The sequence below is a fragment of the Macadamia integrifolia genome, chromosome 13 (genome assembly GCF_013358625.1).
Source record: "Macadamia integrifolia cultivar HAES 741 chromosome 13, SCU_Mint_v3, whole genome shotgun sequence".
NCBI lineage: Eukaryota > Viridiplantae > Streptophyta > Magnoliopsida > Proteales > Proteaceae > Macadamia > Macadamia integrifolia.
Window position 1 is genome coordinate 6,325,259 of NC_056569.1, and position 16,697 is coordinate 6,341,955.

Below are 16,697 nucleotides of genomic sequence, written 5' to 3' on the forward strand. Positions count from 1 at the left end.
CAAGGTAGAATACCGGTCTCCATATAGTAGGAAAGTAAGGATTCTCTTTATGAGGATGAAAGTCAATTAAATTTTTGAATAATGATTTAAAATGAATAAAGAACTCATCAATTACTTAAATGCAAGATTTGAAATTCAACAGATGCAAATAATTGTAGGCATAATCAACTATAACAACAACAATAGTACCAGTACAATAGGAACAACAAAACCAATAATAATAACATCCCTCATATGTACCATTGAGATCCATTGTTCAATATCATCCATTCTTGTTCTCTTTTATTGGGGAGGAGGGGTATATACTCTCTATTCTTTAAATAGACTCCTTCTATTTTTTTTTTTTTTAGGAGAAGGATTAGGATGCCCTTGTATCAAAGTTCAAAGATAAAACCAATTGATATAACCATCTATTAATCATTCGCATTTTTCCTTGTATTTTTAGCTGTTTATTTCTTAATTATTTTAAATATTTATTTTTCTCATAATTTTGAAAGCTTTGCCCTGTCTTGTGCCAACTTAGTTTAGGTTGAGACTTGACACATGGCAGAAACCTTTTGCATCTTTACCACAAATTTTGGTCTCAATCTATCATGTTATGTGCGGCTCTCCTTATACGAGTTGTTTAGGAAATTGGGTCAAATTTTATTTTAGAAGGATAAATACTTTGTGCGGGTTCCATGCTAAGAGATATCAATCTCAACGTTGTTTGGCCTTTTGAATATATGGAGGGAATATTTGGTTGAAATGACTAGTGTATGTAAGTGTCTTCCTTTAGATTAGCCATGTATCAAATTTGTTTAGACTTTCAATTTTGTATTTTCAATAGTTGAAACGAAATTAACCCACTATTAAAAAAAAATGAAATTATCGATCTATTAAAGTTGAAATGACAATCAATTTCTCAATTTCTTATCACTATGTGAAAGAAGAAAACAAAGTTAATTAAAATTCTCTAAAATGATAGATATGATAATATAGATAACATGTCCACAAATTTGAACAACAGTAACTATCACATGATAGATATTTGAGCAGTCAACACATGCCCAGGAGAATAGACACAGAAAACATAAATGGAACAGTAAAACTGTTCCACCCAATGTATTTCTATTTTTGTGGAAAAAAAAAAATTAACAAAAAGGAACCCCTTGAATTTAATACTTTTAACCAAATAATAATAATAATAATTTAATATATATTGAATTTATCCACGCAAATAATAATGGAAATCTTAATGTAAATAAAACACACGAGGTCAACGGAACAGTACTTGCGTACTTCAATTTGTATTCTCTAAGATGGCTCTCACTGTGTCTCTCTTAACTATACTTTATTCCTATATAAAAGCATTCCCCACACCAAAAAGAAAAAATAAAAATAGAAATTGATTCACTTGCATCACCCACGATGATATGATCAATTGCATGACCTTATCAATCTTCATGCTCTAGTCCAACACACAACTTATTTAAGATAAAAATAAAAATAAATAATAAATAAATAAGGGTAGTCTCAAGAAGCATATAAATGTCCATCTCTCTTCCCTTGTTCTTTCCTCAAAAAAATTTTAAACTTTGAAGCTCTTTTCAGCTCTCAAAGATGGCTCAATTAGCTGGGGAAGATGATATTGAATCACTGCGAATAGAGTTAGCTGAACTTGGAAGAAGCCTTCGACATTCATTTCAACACCACGCGTCGAAGAGGAATTCGGTGAGCAACATCTCTAATGATGATGGTGATAATGCTTCTATAGCTGAGGATGATGAGCTTAATTTACAGTGGGCAGCAATTGAGAGATTACCCACTAATCAGAGATTGAGGTTGTCCTTGTTTGATGATTCTTCTAATGGAGAAAGAGAAAGTAATGGAGATGGCAAAGGGAAACGGGTCGTTGATGTTACAAAGCTTAGAGCAATAGATCGACATGCAATCATAGATAAGCTCATCAAACACATTGAGAATGATAACTTACGGTTGTTGCAGAAACTTAGAAATAGAATTGACAAGTAAATCCTTTCTCCTATTTTCTCATATTCAACTATACACATCCACACACAAACATGCATTAGTGTATGTAGGGGAATCCTTATGGGTTGACAACTTTCAACGTTCTGAATCCTTTTTCCACGTGATGATCTCTCCACATGGGATTCTACCTTTCATGGAGTATCAGACTATGAATCATGGTGCATTATCGGATTACCCCTTACATGGTGAAATACCATGTGAGGAGGGTAACTCCTCTCTCAAGTGGGGAGTTGAATGGACTCATTTAATTTTGTGTAGAGTTCAAAAAACAATAAGGAAAAATATCTCAAATACCCATCATTGGGACATTAGATCAAAAAAGAAAACCAGGTTCAAATTTTCATATCTACAAAACCCACAAAGTCTCATAAGAGTCATAACTCATAACCCCACTTAAGAGCATTTTGTCTGTTGAATTTTATAAAAAAGTACCCATAAGAATAAATATGTTATATCAATTTAGATTTTATAGGTATTACTGTGAGTGTTTTCATCATTTCATATGCTTAAAGGAGCAAAATGTGCTTCACTGGCAGGTTGTAATTGGATATGGTTCTTGTCTTGAGAGGGTCTCAATGATAAGAAGAGGTTGAATCTGGATCAGGCTAAAGCATTTTGAAGTGTTATTTCGTGGGCTGGGCTTGGTCTGAGCAAGCTCAAATCAGTGTTGGCTTGGGCTCAGGGAATTGAAATCTTCCCTTACAGTCTGGCCTTGGGCTTAGGCATGGGTCACCCCACAGCTACTAATTCTTTGTCAATCCCTGCCCGTAGCACGCTACTTTAATAAATAGTTTATCATCATTGCCCAATATTGAGCTAAATAGTTTGTCAGAAAATCATACTTTCATAGATGAATAAAATATTTTGTGAAACCATGTTTTTTTAGCTAATAATACTTAATTTTTTATATTTTCTAAGTTCTATTTTCTTTGAACATTTTTTTTTAATAGAAGATAGAAAGCTGCTATTCCCTTTATCCTTCTCCAAACTTGTTAAACCCGAAGGTAACAATGAGATCAACTAGTGTAATTCAAACTTTAAATTTAAAACTTTTCAAAAGAGATTGTCTAAATGACACCTCTATTGGTGTATTTATTTATTTATCTATTTGGGTAATAGTTGTATTTAGAACTTGACTCCTTCATGCCGGAAAACATTTGATGCAGTTTTTTCAATGAAGGGTAAATCTATCATTTCACATGGTAATTGCATTAAATGATTTTCAATTTTTAAAAAGCTCCCTTTTACTCTTGCATTAACTAATTTTTAGAACTAAAACAAGAGACAAAAAAATAAGGTTACAAATATATTGATTCCTTAGGGGATGTCAAGAAGAAAATCCCTTTCAACAATTGAGGAAGATAACTTAGAATCATTCCTTTTTAACTCTAGAAAACTATATGAAACTTGATATGTAAGATATTATTACTCTATATTAAAATTTGTTTCTATTTCTTCTTAAAGTCACACCTCATATTATAGTAAAATAAAAACTTGAACAAAATAATTTATTTGCATAAAACAAATGAAATATTTATAGAAATTTCTAAAAGTTATATACTCTTTAAAAAAATTTTAAAAAAAATGTGATTTTTTCTTTTCTCTCTTATAGTATTTGAAATTTTTGTTATGTTGTTGTAGAGTTGGAGTGAAAGTGCCAACAGTCGAGGTGAGATATAAAAATTTGTCTGTCGAAGCAAAGTGTGAGGTAGTTCATGGCAAGCCTCTCCCTACCTTATGGAACACTCTCAGAAGCAAGCTTTTTGTAAGTACCATGATTATCCACTTATTTGATTTCAAAGCTTTATCATTGATCATACAATATTTTATTTTATTTTTCTTGGGGGTGTGGGGGTGTGGTTTAGTTTTTGTGGGGGAATGTGTTTCGAAATTTAGATTGTTCTTACTCAGTTTTATTATCCTAATCAAAGTTGGCCAAGTGGTAAAAATAGAGTATTTAAAAATAGGATCTGAAACTAGCATTAAGGGGACTCATCTCACATAATGATGAATCACTAGGACCCTAGGCTCATCCTTGTTTCCTTAAGATCTCAAATACCTTTCTAGGTTTTTGTACTTTTCAAAATACCATTTGAGATTCTTTTTTTTTTTTGCTACGGTAGGGTTGTAATCTAGGCAACAATTTTTTTTTTTTTTTTCCTTCTACTTTGATAGTTAGGCCCCAAAGAGAGTTGAACTCATGGTGTTAGAACAAACACTAATAAATGCGAAGAAAAACAAATGTAGATTTACGCACGACCCAAAGATTTAACGAGGTTCACGCACTGATATGGTGTGCTATGTCCTCATAAAGAAGGAGATTCACTATATTGGAAGAAGATTACAACAAAGATCTAGCAAGAATACCCGAACTAGCAGAAAGAATACTTACCCAGAAACTATAAAATGAAAAACCCCAAATCTCACATTACTTGCTCAACAAGACAATAGTACATATATATATATATATATATATATATTCCTTTAAGTCGGATCAATCCATCGGGTCGTTGTCAGTCGAGTCATACCATACCATGAGGGCTACACCCCCTCACCCCCCATACGAGATCATTTTTGGGCTCCAACCCCTCTACTACCATCATAGACCTAAAAAAAAAAAAAAAAATCTCATTCAGGTCATTACCAAAATATGTCGGAGCAGGTTTGTCTTCAAAACAGGTCATCAATTGGAGACAAACATAACATATGTCCTCTTAATTTTGAGGTGTTGGTTTTTGGAAACTGAGCGACCTTCTTGGGTGCAGCCAAATTTCCTTCCCTCCTTCCCCCATATGACAGAGAACAGAAAATAAAGGCCCTAACTCCACCACGTTTGTACATGGTAAGGACTGAGTGAATTTTCTAACTAATTATTGATAATAGCTTCTATTTCCTATCTTTGAGTTTTGGTTTCATTTCATGTCCTTTCCTTTTCTTTATAGTAGTTTTTAGCCTCTTCCTTTTGTTTATTTCATTCTTCTTAATATTGAACCTTTTTATATTGCACAGGCCTTTTCCAAGCTACCAGGTTTCAAGTCTAGGGTAGCAAAGATTAGCATCCTCAAAGATGTCAATGGCATAATAAAACCCGGGAGGTAAGAAATTGAAAGTTCAATCAATGAGTTACTACTTCTTGAAGGAATTTCAACAAAATATAATAGGATATCCATTTATAGAGATTATAGACTCTTTTGATTAACCTGTTTTCAATGAATATGAAGTGTCTTTTGATTAGCACATGCACTCTTTATTTCTCTTACACTATTAATTCAAAACCATGTAATTAATCACAACATTAGATGTTTAAATGAAAAATCTTTGAAGTAAATTCTTTCTCTAATTGTTTGTTTGTGGAGGCAAAGCTACCAAAGAAGCATATAAATATATAATAAAGTTCACTTATTACATATTTTTGTTTATGTTGCAGGATGACTCTATTGCTTGGTCCTCCAGGCTGTGGGAAAACCACCTTGTTATTGACCCTTTCAGGAAAGCTAGATCAGTCTCTCAAGGTTTGTCCACACATAATGTTCTTGTGTTAAAGCCTAGGACAATCTAACTTGAAGCATAATTTTCAAAGAAAATATTCACTCTTAAGAATAGCTTAATAGAGCATCCTTTTGAAACTTCGAATACCTGGTAAAGAGGGTTCAGTAAAGCTGGTATTATGTCCTTGTTATGAGTATTGGATTGATTTGTTCACATTATCTAACTTGGTTACCATGTTGGAGAAGTAGTACCTTGAATGTTGATATTTTGAAATAATCAATCAACTTTGTTACATGCAACTTTTAGGTCACAGGGGAAATCTCTTACAATGGTTACAAACTGGAAGAGTTTGTTCCTCAGAAAACATCAGCATATATAAGCCAACATGACCTTCACATTCCTGAGATGACTGTGAGGGAAATATTTGATTACTCTGCATGTTTTCAAGGTGTTGGAAGCCGAGCAGGTAGTCTTTCTTTTGGTATAATTCCGATGATTCGTTTTATTTTTATCTCATTGTTTGTTTAAGTTCATGAATTGATATTATCTTTCTTCTTTGTATTAAGATATTATGATGGAGGTTAGCAAAAGGGAGAAACAAGAAGGAATTCTTCCAGATCCAGATGTTGATACTTACATGAAGGTACCTATTAGCATTTCTAGATTTCCCTGAGTTGATTGCTAATCCATATGTATGTTGCCTAGGTATGGGAACACATGACATAATCGAAGAAGATAGAGATAGGAGAGCACACTTAGCATCATTTAGAAGTTGTATCACATAAAATCTAGGAGAATGAACATTTTAAGCTTAAGGGTTATGACAGCTCATGCCAAAGTCTCTGAGTTGATCAGAAGTTTCTTTTCATTTCTTATGAAATTGATTACTAATACATGTGAAAGGCTACATCCTTCCCTTCCTCCCCCTATAGGGTTAAACTCCATTTTGAACTTGTTACTAGAATTCTATGGGCATCTCGAATTATTGAATTTATGGGGAAAAAAATTCTACAAATGATGCAGTGGTCTCTGAAGAGACTTTTATTTACCAAAACGAAAGTATTGACTAATCAGGTCATCCGTTAAAGTTCAAAGCCAGAATCTTGTTCAGATGGCAGCATATTTAATAAGTGTGTTTTTTATTTTGTCAAATCCAATAAGTGGCCCAAAGACAAGATGATAAATTGTTGGATTGGTTAACTGAAATATCATTGTTTTTAAATAAATATTTATAATCACATAATAGAAGAAGCCAAATAAATCACTAATACAACATGAATTCACACTTTTTCATTTTTTCAAAATGTAGCTTGCAGTTGGTTATGTTCATGTGTTCCAGTTTCATAACAATGGCTGACAAACTGTTTTCACAGGCAATTTCTGTTGAAGGGACAGGAAAAAGCCTCCAAACAGACTACACTTTAAAGGTAATAATGTTGTCAAATCCAAAATTTTGCTTCCTTCTTGTTACTGATCTATTATTTTATAATATAGTAATAATTTTTTTTTTGTGCACCTAAATCAACTCAGATTCTTGGACTTAATTTTTGTGCCGATTCAATGGTTGGAGATGCAATGAGAAGAGGTATCTCAGGTGGTCAAAAGAAGAGATTAACAACAGGTAATTTGCATAAAGAAGTGGATAGCTATGGTGCAGCATACTCTTCATCTAAGTTTGTTCTGGCTATCAATTTGTTTAAAGAAAAAAAATCTTCTTTTAAATGCTATTATGTAGGGGAGATGATTGTTGGTCCGACAAAAGCTCTTTTTATGGATGAAATATCAACTGGCTTAGACAGTTCTACTACCTTTCAGATTGTTTCTTGTCTTCAACATTTGGTGCATCTCACAGATGCTACAACAATTATTTCACTTCTACAGCCAGCACCAGAGACCTATGATCTCTTTGATGACATTGTCTTGATGGCTGAAGGAAAAATTGTCTACCATGGTCCTCGTGATCATATCCTTGAATTCTTTGAGACCTGTGGATTTAGATGCCCGGAAAGAAAAGGAGCTGCTGATTTCCTTCAAGAGGTAGTTGTGTTGGTAATTTTGATCATCCCCCCCCCCCCCCCCCCCAACCCCTCTCTCTAAAATAAAGCATAAATATATATAACTTTCTAATTTCATTTCATTTCAGGTTGTCTCTAAGAACGATCAAGCACAATACTGGTACTCCAAAGAAAAACCATATAGCTATGTTTCAGTGGATGAATTTTCTAGAAAATTCAGGGAGTCCAATATTGGTCATAAGCTATATGAAGAGCTTTCAGAGCCATATGATAAATCTCAGAGCCATGAAGATGCTATATCCTTCAATATGTACTCTCTAAGTAAATGGGAGCTCTTCAAAGCTTGCATGAGCAGAGAATTTCTGCTCATGAGACGAAATTCTTTCGTATATGTATTCAAATCTGTTCAGGTAATTGATTCCACTATATTTAGTACATCAATAAGTCTCCTAATATCATATCCACTCTAACATCTACTTGGATACTTATTCCTTGCAGCTTATCATTATTGCATCCATCACAATGACTATTTTTATTCGGACTCGAATGGGTGTTGATTTGCAGCATGCTAACTACTATATGGGTTCTCTATTTTATGGGCTTATGGCAATGATTGCTGACGGATACCCTGAGTTATCTATGACAGTGTCAAGACTCTCTGTTTTCTACAAACAGAGAGAGTCTTGCTTTTACCCAGCTTGGGCTTATGCAATTCCAGCAGTTATTCTGAAAATTCCACTTTCAGTGATGGGGTCCTTGATTTGGACTGCTCTTACTTACTATGTCATTGGTTACAGTCCTGAGTTCACAAGGTAACTATCCCATGGAGAAATCTTTACTGTACTAAATAGCCAATGGAGAATCTTTTCTGTACTAAATCTAGAGGACTTTGGTATAAACTATGGGAGAGGGTTCCCATGCCGGCAGTGTGGGAAGCATTGTTCCCACGCGACAATAACAGGGGCACATGGAACAGTTTCATTGATAGGGGTCCTATATGGTTAGGGAGGAGAGAGATTGTGAGAGGGCAAGGGAAATCGACAGTGTGGGGATCTCTTTCTCATAAGCTATCTTTCAGTTGACAATTTGTTTCTAGTTGACACTAATGAAAATCTTCTCAATTTGTAGTAATCATAATTTACTACTCACCTCAGCTCAAAAGCCTTATCCTAATTAAATAGAGTCGGCTACATGAATCTGCATCATGTAGCCATTCAACTCTGACTAAGGTTATATAGTCGTATATCCAAAGGAATCCATATCTCTTCCCATTAGTTCTCTCAAAGTGATTTTTTGCCTACCATTTGTGCTAATCTGCATGATATCAATCCTTACCTGTGCATTCAATAGTACATGTTTAAACCTCTTGAACAACTCTCCCTCAACTTATCACCTATTGAGCCAGTTCTATATTACCAGTAATATGTGCATTTCTTGTTTTATCTTTTTTATATTCATCAATCATCAACCTCAACATCCTTATTTTAGCTACACTTATTTTATTTATACATTGATACTTTGTAAACATATTTATATATTAGAAGTGTTCCACTTAGAAGATTTTGGATGATTACTGTTTTCAATTATCTCTAATCTCTGGCTTTTATTCACTTGATGTGTTTCTTAGGTTCCTACTCCAGTTCATTCTACATTTTGCTGTGCATCTAATGTCAATATCCATGTTCCGGTTCATTGCCTCTCTTGCTCAAAATACTGTGGCAGCTATGACTGCTGGTGCATTGACTTGGTTGTGCCTCCTTTTATTTAGTGGCTTTGTTATCCCACAACGTAAGGTTTTCTATTCTCTTTGTAAATGAAGTTGAACCTATTTGTTTGACGTGGAAATACTGAGACATATTTTTCCTGCAGCATATATGCCAGTTTGGTTGAAGTGGGCATTTTGGGTTTCTCCATTGTCATATGGGGAAATAGGCCTATCAATAAATGAATTTCTTGCTCCTCGTTGGCAAATGGTGAGCTTCAAACCACCTAACTTTGTTGATTAATGTCAGGAAGGAATTATTATTCTACATAGGCAGTGTTTAGAGGAATCTCTACTTTGGCATCTTTGTATACTTTTATGGAAAAGGGTTCTCTAAGATAGGGGAGGGTATGCTAGAACACACACTCTCCTCCTCACATGAAATGGTATTGCTACCCTCCTTTGTGCGAAACCATCTCACTGAACCTCATTGAGACCATTTGGAAAATCAAATACAGTATGAGGAGAAACTAATGGAAGAAAGTGCTTTTATTTACTTTATTTAAATTTTTTTAAAGGTGTCCTCATGGAAGAAAGTGCTTTTATTTACTTTATTTAAATTTTTTTAAAGGGAACTTTAAATATTGTTTTCTTAACTGATCCTTTTTGTAGATCTTTCTTTTTCACTATTTTTTCCCCCATGGGGATGTCGGGGTCTGTTTTAATACCATTTGTAACGCCCCGGCCCCATTAACCTTGCACAATATTATCCTCTTTAGCTCATGGGCCTCAAGGTTTTAAAATGCGTTGTGCCATGTTAAGGAGACCAGAGGTTATTAACTAGTCCAGGAATCTATCTCTAGGCGATGTGGGACTAAAGTTTGTACATCCTCACCAATCTCCCAAACCCCTTGGTACTTGCCGTATTCTTGGTGGGGATATCTCACCGATCTCCCAGGCGGCTCCGGTATTTGCCATATTCTTGGATGTTACATCATTTATATTAATCTAACTTTTATAAAGTAAAAATTTTATGATCCATTTGTCAATACTTATTACTGTTTGTTTTCCATTTCAGATGTCAACAAACAGTACTCTAGGACAACAAATACTAGAAAATCGTGGTCTTAACTTTCCAAGCTACTATTACTGGATGTCATTTGGCATCTTATTTGGATTTGCAATACTTTTTAATATTGGATTCATATTGACCTTAACCTTTTCAAAGCGTAAGTTTCTCTTTATTTTATTAGTGGGTTTGCCTTATGAAAAAATTGAATGCACTGTATATGATTATTGGCCCAAAATTCTATATTTATGCAGCTCCTGGGAAATCTCGTGCTATTATTTCATATGAAAAGCTTTCCCAAATACAAGGAAGGGATGATTCTGTCAAAATTAATGCAGAGAATAAATCCAATCCAAAAATAATTACAGATACTAGAGAAGGTGACATAATTTTTAATTATTTATTTTATTTTTTCAAGGGATGGATAGGTACTGTCAGAATTTAAAGTTACAAACAGTGGTGGTGTAGTTCTTCCCCATCCCCAATCTTGTAGTGTAACTGTAATTTTCTGATGTCTCCAATTTCATTCATGAATGCTGCTACTGATTCCACAGGAAAGATGGTCCTACCTTTTGAACCCTTAACAATTGCATTTCAAGATCTTCAGTACTACATTGACACTCCTTTGGTAATTAACCTGAAACAATCTACTTATTCTTGTTTCTAAATTTCTTTCTGTAAGAATCTGCCAGACAAAAAGATGATGCTTACTTCAACCCATGGCTATCAGGAAATGAAAGAGCAAGGTTTCACAAAAAATAGGCTACAACTTCTTCATGATATTACTGGTTCATTTAGGCCAGGCATTCTTACAGCATTGATGGGTGTCAGTGGAGCTGGTAAAACAACTCTTATGGATGTTCTTTCAGGAAGAAAAACAGGCGGGTATATTGAAGGGACAATAATGATTGGTGGGTATCCAAAGGTTCAAATTACTTTTGCAAGGATATCAGGCTATTGTGAGCAGAATGATATACATTCTCCTCAAATCACTGTCCACGAATCAGTGATATATTCTGCTTGGTTGCGGCTTTCACCTGAAATTGATGAAAATGCAAAAGCTGTATGTCATCCTCTATAGAAGATTAAAATTATATATATATATATATATATATGAAATAAACTGACACTAGAATTGGTACAATATTTTTCTTATAGGAATTCGTAAATGAAGTTCTTGAGACTATTGAGCTTGATGGAATTAAAGATTCTTTGGTAGGCATTCCTGGTGTTAATGGTTTGTCTACTGAGCAACGTAAACGTCTCACGATAGCTGTGGAGCTTGTTGCCAATCCATCTATTATCTTCCTGGATGAACCCACATCAGGTTTGGATGCTAGAGCAGCTGCCATAGTTATGCGGGCAGTAAGAAATGTGGTTGATACAGGACGGACTGTTGTTTGCACCATCCACCAACCAAGTATTGACATATTTGAAGCATTTGATGAGGTATGGTCTCAAGTTGCAGTTTACATGAACTAAATACGAATACAAAATTTTGATATCCCAAGGAGTTGGCGTAGTAGGTGAGCAACGAACTTGGTATGAGCCGCAAACTCAGATGTCCTAAGTTCGTTTAGTGCTCTTCACTTCTTTCAGTGAAAGTTGAATGGTTCTCATTCAACCCCGGTCCATGTGGTTGTTAGGTCAGTATGGACCCATGGGACTAGTCAGGCCAAAGACTTGGATACCCGATGTCCGAAAAAAAAAAAAAAAAAAGGTGTTAAGAATCTATGTTGTTATCCATAGGAGTAATAGGGATTAAGGCAATAAGCAGTTGCAAATGTATTCAGTGTTTTGCACCTAAGCGGTGTAATTGCTAGTTCTGACCAGCATAAGAAGCAGGGCTGTTGGTTATTATTCATTAGATATTATTTAGTTTTTATTCTAATGCATATTTTATAATTCATGTAGTTGGTTCTTATGAAAACTGGAGGACGGATAATTTATGCTGGACCATTGGGCCAACATTCAAGTAGGGTTATTAAATATTTCGAGGTAAGTTTTCTTTGATATGTTTTTTTTATTTTTTTTTTCTTATAATTTTTTTTTCTGTCATTCTTAGATATACTAGTTCTATTAAGAGAAAAAAATGACGAATCTTTGTTTCATTTCTCTGCATTTTCCTACCAGAGTATTTCCGGGGTGCCAAAGATTAAAGATAAATACAATCCAGCAACATGGATGTTAGAGGTCTCATCTGCATCTGCAGAGACAGAAGTTGGTGTAGATTTTGCCCAACTTTATAAGGAGTCTACTTTATATGAGTAAGTGTAACTTAGCATTATTTAATTCTGAACTTCGAAGGAGAAATCTAACACTAACATTATATTAGTAGTTGAATGTTATAGGAATTGTAAACGTAGGATTTTTCCATTAAATTTATTTATCACTTCATTTAATTGATGATTTCCTACCTAATAGATCATTTCACAATCATCCAAACTGGATGGTGTTAACAATCTATTCTTTGCATATTTTAGAATAATATTCCAGAATTTTACCACCAACCCAAAGATTTTTTATCCCAAGCAAGTACATTTTAAATAAACAGTTATTACTTCCCAGTTGGAACTATCTATTCATGTGAGAAGGAAATGCACAACTAGACTTGAGAGCAAATAGTGAAGCATATAGACTTGCTGGCTTTGTAAATCCAACCAAAGCATCTCCTAACAAATGTTACCCTGTCATTTATGGGTCATTTCCTTATAGAACTTAGTCTGGATGTTATGATCTTCTTATGTTCTGTAGATTTCAGTTCACTAAATTTTTTCGGGTTGTTGAACTGTGTACCTATTGGATGATATTCAGTTGAGTACTAACAATTGTAAGACTGTCTTAAATTCTTTTTTATATTAGGGTAAAAAACAATCTTGATATTTTTGGCTGTATGGTATTGAGTATTTCATGTTATACAACTATGGTATTATTAAATAAGATACTAAGCATTTTATCCCTCTGACTTTAGGGACAACAAGGAGCTTGTAAAGAAATTGAGTACTCCACCTCCTGGTTCAAAGGATTTGAATTTTCAAACCCGTTTTCCGCAAAATGGTTGGGGACAATTCAAAGTGTGCTTGTGGAAACAAAACTTGTCCTACTGGAGAAGTCCTAATTATAATTTAAGGCGATTCGCACTTACATTTATTGCGTCTCTGCTATTTGGAGCTTTGTTTTGGAAGCAGGGGCAGAATATGTAAGTCCATTATACTCAACTGAAATGGTATATATTCTATAGTTTTGCTAGTGGAGTCCAAAACAACATAGAATGAATTGTTTACCAGAGCTTCTGTAGTAAACTTAGTTGACCTCAAGGATGACTCATATATCAAATGCTATACCAATTACTGACATAGTTCTATTAATTTTATTTTCAGAAATACTGAGCAGGACTTGTTCAATATACTTGGTGGGATGTACGTTGCTGTGCTTATGATAGGCATAAACAATTGCACATCAGTCTTACCATTTGTATCAATGGAGCGGACGGTCTTATACAGGGAAAGAGCAGCTGGAATGTATTCTCCATGGGCCTATTCATTTGCACAGGTCTGGACCACTCTCTTAAACTTCTTTACTTGGCTCAACCTAAATTTTAATTCGTGTTGATATGAAACTTAAGAATTTTCAGTACCCATCTGAGATTCAGGATCTTAGGATTCAGAGATTTTATTTATTTATTTATCAATATTGATGTTTCATCCCAATTCATATCCCAGGATTGCAATCTCAAAAATTTGCGGCAAAAGTTATAAAATGCATGCAAATGGATGGACATATAAATTAGATTTTTCTGAACTTTTGATGACTTTCATAATCCACCTAAGATTCTCCTACTTCTGAAGAATGGTCTTAATATCTTCTTAAGGGTTCAATGTTATATGTTTTTCCCAATCAATTCAATTACCTAATTTGTTGTTGTGTGTGTAGGTGGTAATTGAGCTTCCCTATATATTCTCTCAAGTTTGTATGTATGTGATCATTACATATCCCATGATTGGATACTACCCATCAGCTTATAAGATCTTCTGGTACTTCTATACCATGTTCTGTGTGCTGCTCTGCTTCAATTACCTTGGGATGCTTCTTGTAGCTGTGACACCAAGCATTCATGTTGCTACCATAATGGCCTCTGCCTGCAACACATTGCTGAACCTTCTTGCTGGGTTCTTGATACCCAGACCGGTAAGCCAATTATCTTTATTCCTATGATAAATTCCTTGAGATGTAATGATTTCCTCTCATGTGATGACTTGCATGTTTGTATGCTTCATATCATGAAATCAGTTGGATCTCACTATGTCCAGCTCTTGATTTTGATCAAACTGAAGTCCAGGTTGATGGATGCTCAAGCAACCCAATATTTTGGATTTTATCCAAATCATGGAAAGGTCCTTATTGGTTATTCTGATATGACTATAAGATCCTTATCCTGTCTAGATTTGTATGGTTTATAAGATCCTTATCCTGTCTAGATTTGTATGGTTTACTTTGTGGAAAAAGTAGTTTTATGTTTAACCAATTGGGGATTCTGATGGATTGCTTTCTTACAGCAAATTCCGGCTTGGTGGATTTGGTTGTATTATTTGATCCCAACATCCTGGGCATTGGATGGTCTCCTCACTTCACAATATGGAGATCTGCAAACAGAGATAATGGCGCTTGGTGAAACCCAACCAGTATCTACATTCGTTACTAATTACTTTGGATTTAGCTATAACCATTTGAATGTAGTGGCTGTTGTTCTTATTGCCTACCCAGTTGCCTTTGCATCTGTTTTTGCTTACTGTATAGGAAAACTAAATTTCCAGAAGAGATAACTGTTGTAGAACACTTAAAAAGGAATGCAATCAAGTAGCTGAAGCCATTGCAATTGAAGTATAGCACAACTACGTATGATTGGTTTACCATGAAGAAATCACTTTTCATGGTTGAGTTGATTTTTCTCTCTCTCAAGTGTTCACAATTTACTCTCTTTTTTTTTTTTTTTTGGGGGGGGGGGGGGGGAGGGGAGGGAGGATGGAACTAGTCTTCTACCTGGGAGATTGGGTTAGGTTTAGAGTCTCCTTGGGAAGGATGGAACTACTTGTACTTGGTGATTGGGGTTGGGTTCAGTTGCTAGAATGTAATTTTTTCCTACATTATTAATCAAGCATTGTAAACGTTCTCATCTGTACCCACAAAAGATGTTCTTTACTAGCCTTCCTTTTTTCTTTTTTTTTGTTGGACGTGTGGCCAACAAAATCGGTTAAAAAAATCATTGCCGTTATCAGAATGTGTCATTTGTATACATATTTTTCGAGTATACTTGTGAAATGACAATCCTCACCTCCTCCCGCTCACATCCTTTCATGTATGCCTATCATAAGCAACCTTCCTACCATATTGAAGCGATCGCCATGCTACTCCATTCAATGAAATTGATGAGGAAGGCTTTGCAAGTTTAATTTAGCCCTTCTAAATCACTGACATGCCATCTTATGAGGGTGAAAATTGTATGGTTAAGAGAAAGGGGAAAAAAGCTCCTTAATCGATTTTCCTCACTTAAATGAATTCAAACCCTTTTGAGTTAATAAAAGTTGCTTGGAAGTATTCATTTTTACAGCTATTCTTCACTATAGTGGTGAAGCTATTACTGTAAAAAGGGGAAGCAACCAAGTCAAGATTGTTCAAGGGTTTGACATAATTAAACTGTGTGCAAAATCATGAATATTCACTGAAAAATTAGTCAAAATTTGCTTCTTCGCATATAAGGCGTTAATAGAATTCCTGTTCTTTTTCTAATAAAATTGCAAGAGATACATGGAAATGATGAATTTTACCCTCATTGAAAGAAAAAGTATGTTATACTAAAAAGATAAAAAAATAATATATATATATATATATATATTTTGTTATCAACTTTAATTACAACAAGATTTTTCCCATATTATAATATACTCAAATAGTTACATTTAGATATCCATGGAAGTTATGGTAAACTAAACATCAGTATGCATGCCTAAGGACAATTAGGGCTCACAACTTGTCATATGGCATGACATGGCGGGTGAGTCCATGTTATAAAACGACCACATGCCCATATCATCTAGACAAAAATGAGCAAAAGAAATGGCTTCAAATTACAATGATGCTATTTTATTTTCATATTCAATTTCCTCTTCTGAAAATTTTATAATTGAATGGGATCATTGTCAGGTTGCGTGGCCTCTGCACCTAGACAGAGATAAAGCGAAATGACCTATTCGTCCCATGAGCCTGCCCATATTAGATGCTTATATACACTCTCATTGTAACCTAGCACAGCCTTTGTTTTCTTTTTATAATTTATGAAACTATAATTGAATTTCAACCATTTTCATTAGTACTCATTTTGGGTGAAAAATAA

General features: G+C 34.5%; 1 protein-coding gene across 4 annotated transcripts; it reads left to right on the forward strand.

The window, feature by feature from the left end:
• Positions 1 to 1,602: 1,602 nt before the first annotated feature.
• Positions 1,603 to 15,187, forward strand: LOC122059926 (pleiotropic drug resistance protein 3-like). Of its 4 annotated transcripts, none has more exons than XM_042623001.1 (24): positions 1,603 to 2,009; positions 3,673 to 3,796; positions 5,041 to 5,126; positions 5,459 to 5,543; positions 5,827 to 5,986; positions 6,087 to 6,163; positions 6,894 to 6,947; positions 7,051 to 7,141; positions 7,256 to 7,557; positions 7,664 to 7,945; positions 8,034 to 8,347; positions 9,163 to 9,323; positions 9,405 to 9,532; positions 10,316 to 10,466; positions 10,561 to 10,659; positions 10,813 to 10,934; positions 11,037 to 11,369; positions 11,465 to 11,755; positions 12,221 to 12,304; positions 12,440 to 12,573; positions 13,278 to 13,505; positions 13,687 to 13,858; positions 14,240 to 14,494; positions 14,863 to 15,187. In XM_042623001.1, exons 1-24 carry the CDS (start codon positions 1,603 to 1,605, stop codon positions 15,127 to 15,129), a joined length of 4,407 nt encoding a protein of 1,468 aa, XP_042478935.1. In that variant the 3' UTR covers positions 15,130 to 15,187. The 4 variants fall into 4 exon arrangements, with proteins under 4 accessions (XP_042478935.1, XP_042478936.1, XP_042478937.1 ...); XM_042623002.1 differs by having other exon boundaries at positions 9,405 to 9,508; positions 10,561 to 10,686; positions 10,861 to 10,934; XM_042623003.1 differs by having other exon boundaries at positions 9,405 to 9,508; positions 10,561 to 10,653; positions 10,819 to 10,934.
• Positions 15,188 to 16,697: the final 1,510 nt, after the last annotated feature.

Excerpts from the sequence above, each read along its gene's own strand:
- LOC122059926 (XM_042623001.1), top strand. The coding sequence starts at position 1,603 with ATGGCTCAATTAGCTGGGGAAGATGATATTGAATCACTGCGAATAGAG. Across the intron at positions 7,946-8,033 it reads ATGTATTCAAATCTGTTCAG|CTTATCATTATTGCATCCAT; the intron begins GTAATTGATTCC and ends TATTCCTTGCAG. Across the intron at positions 11,756-12,220 it reads TATTTGAAGCATTTGATGAG|TTGGTTCTTATGAAAACTGG; the intron begins GTATGGTCTCAA and ends TAATTCATGTAG.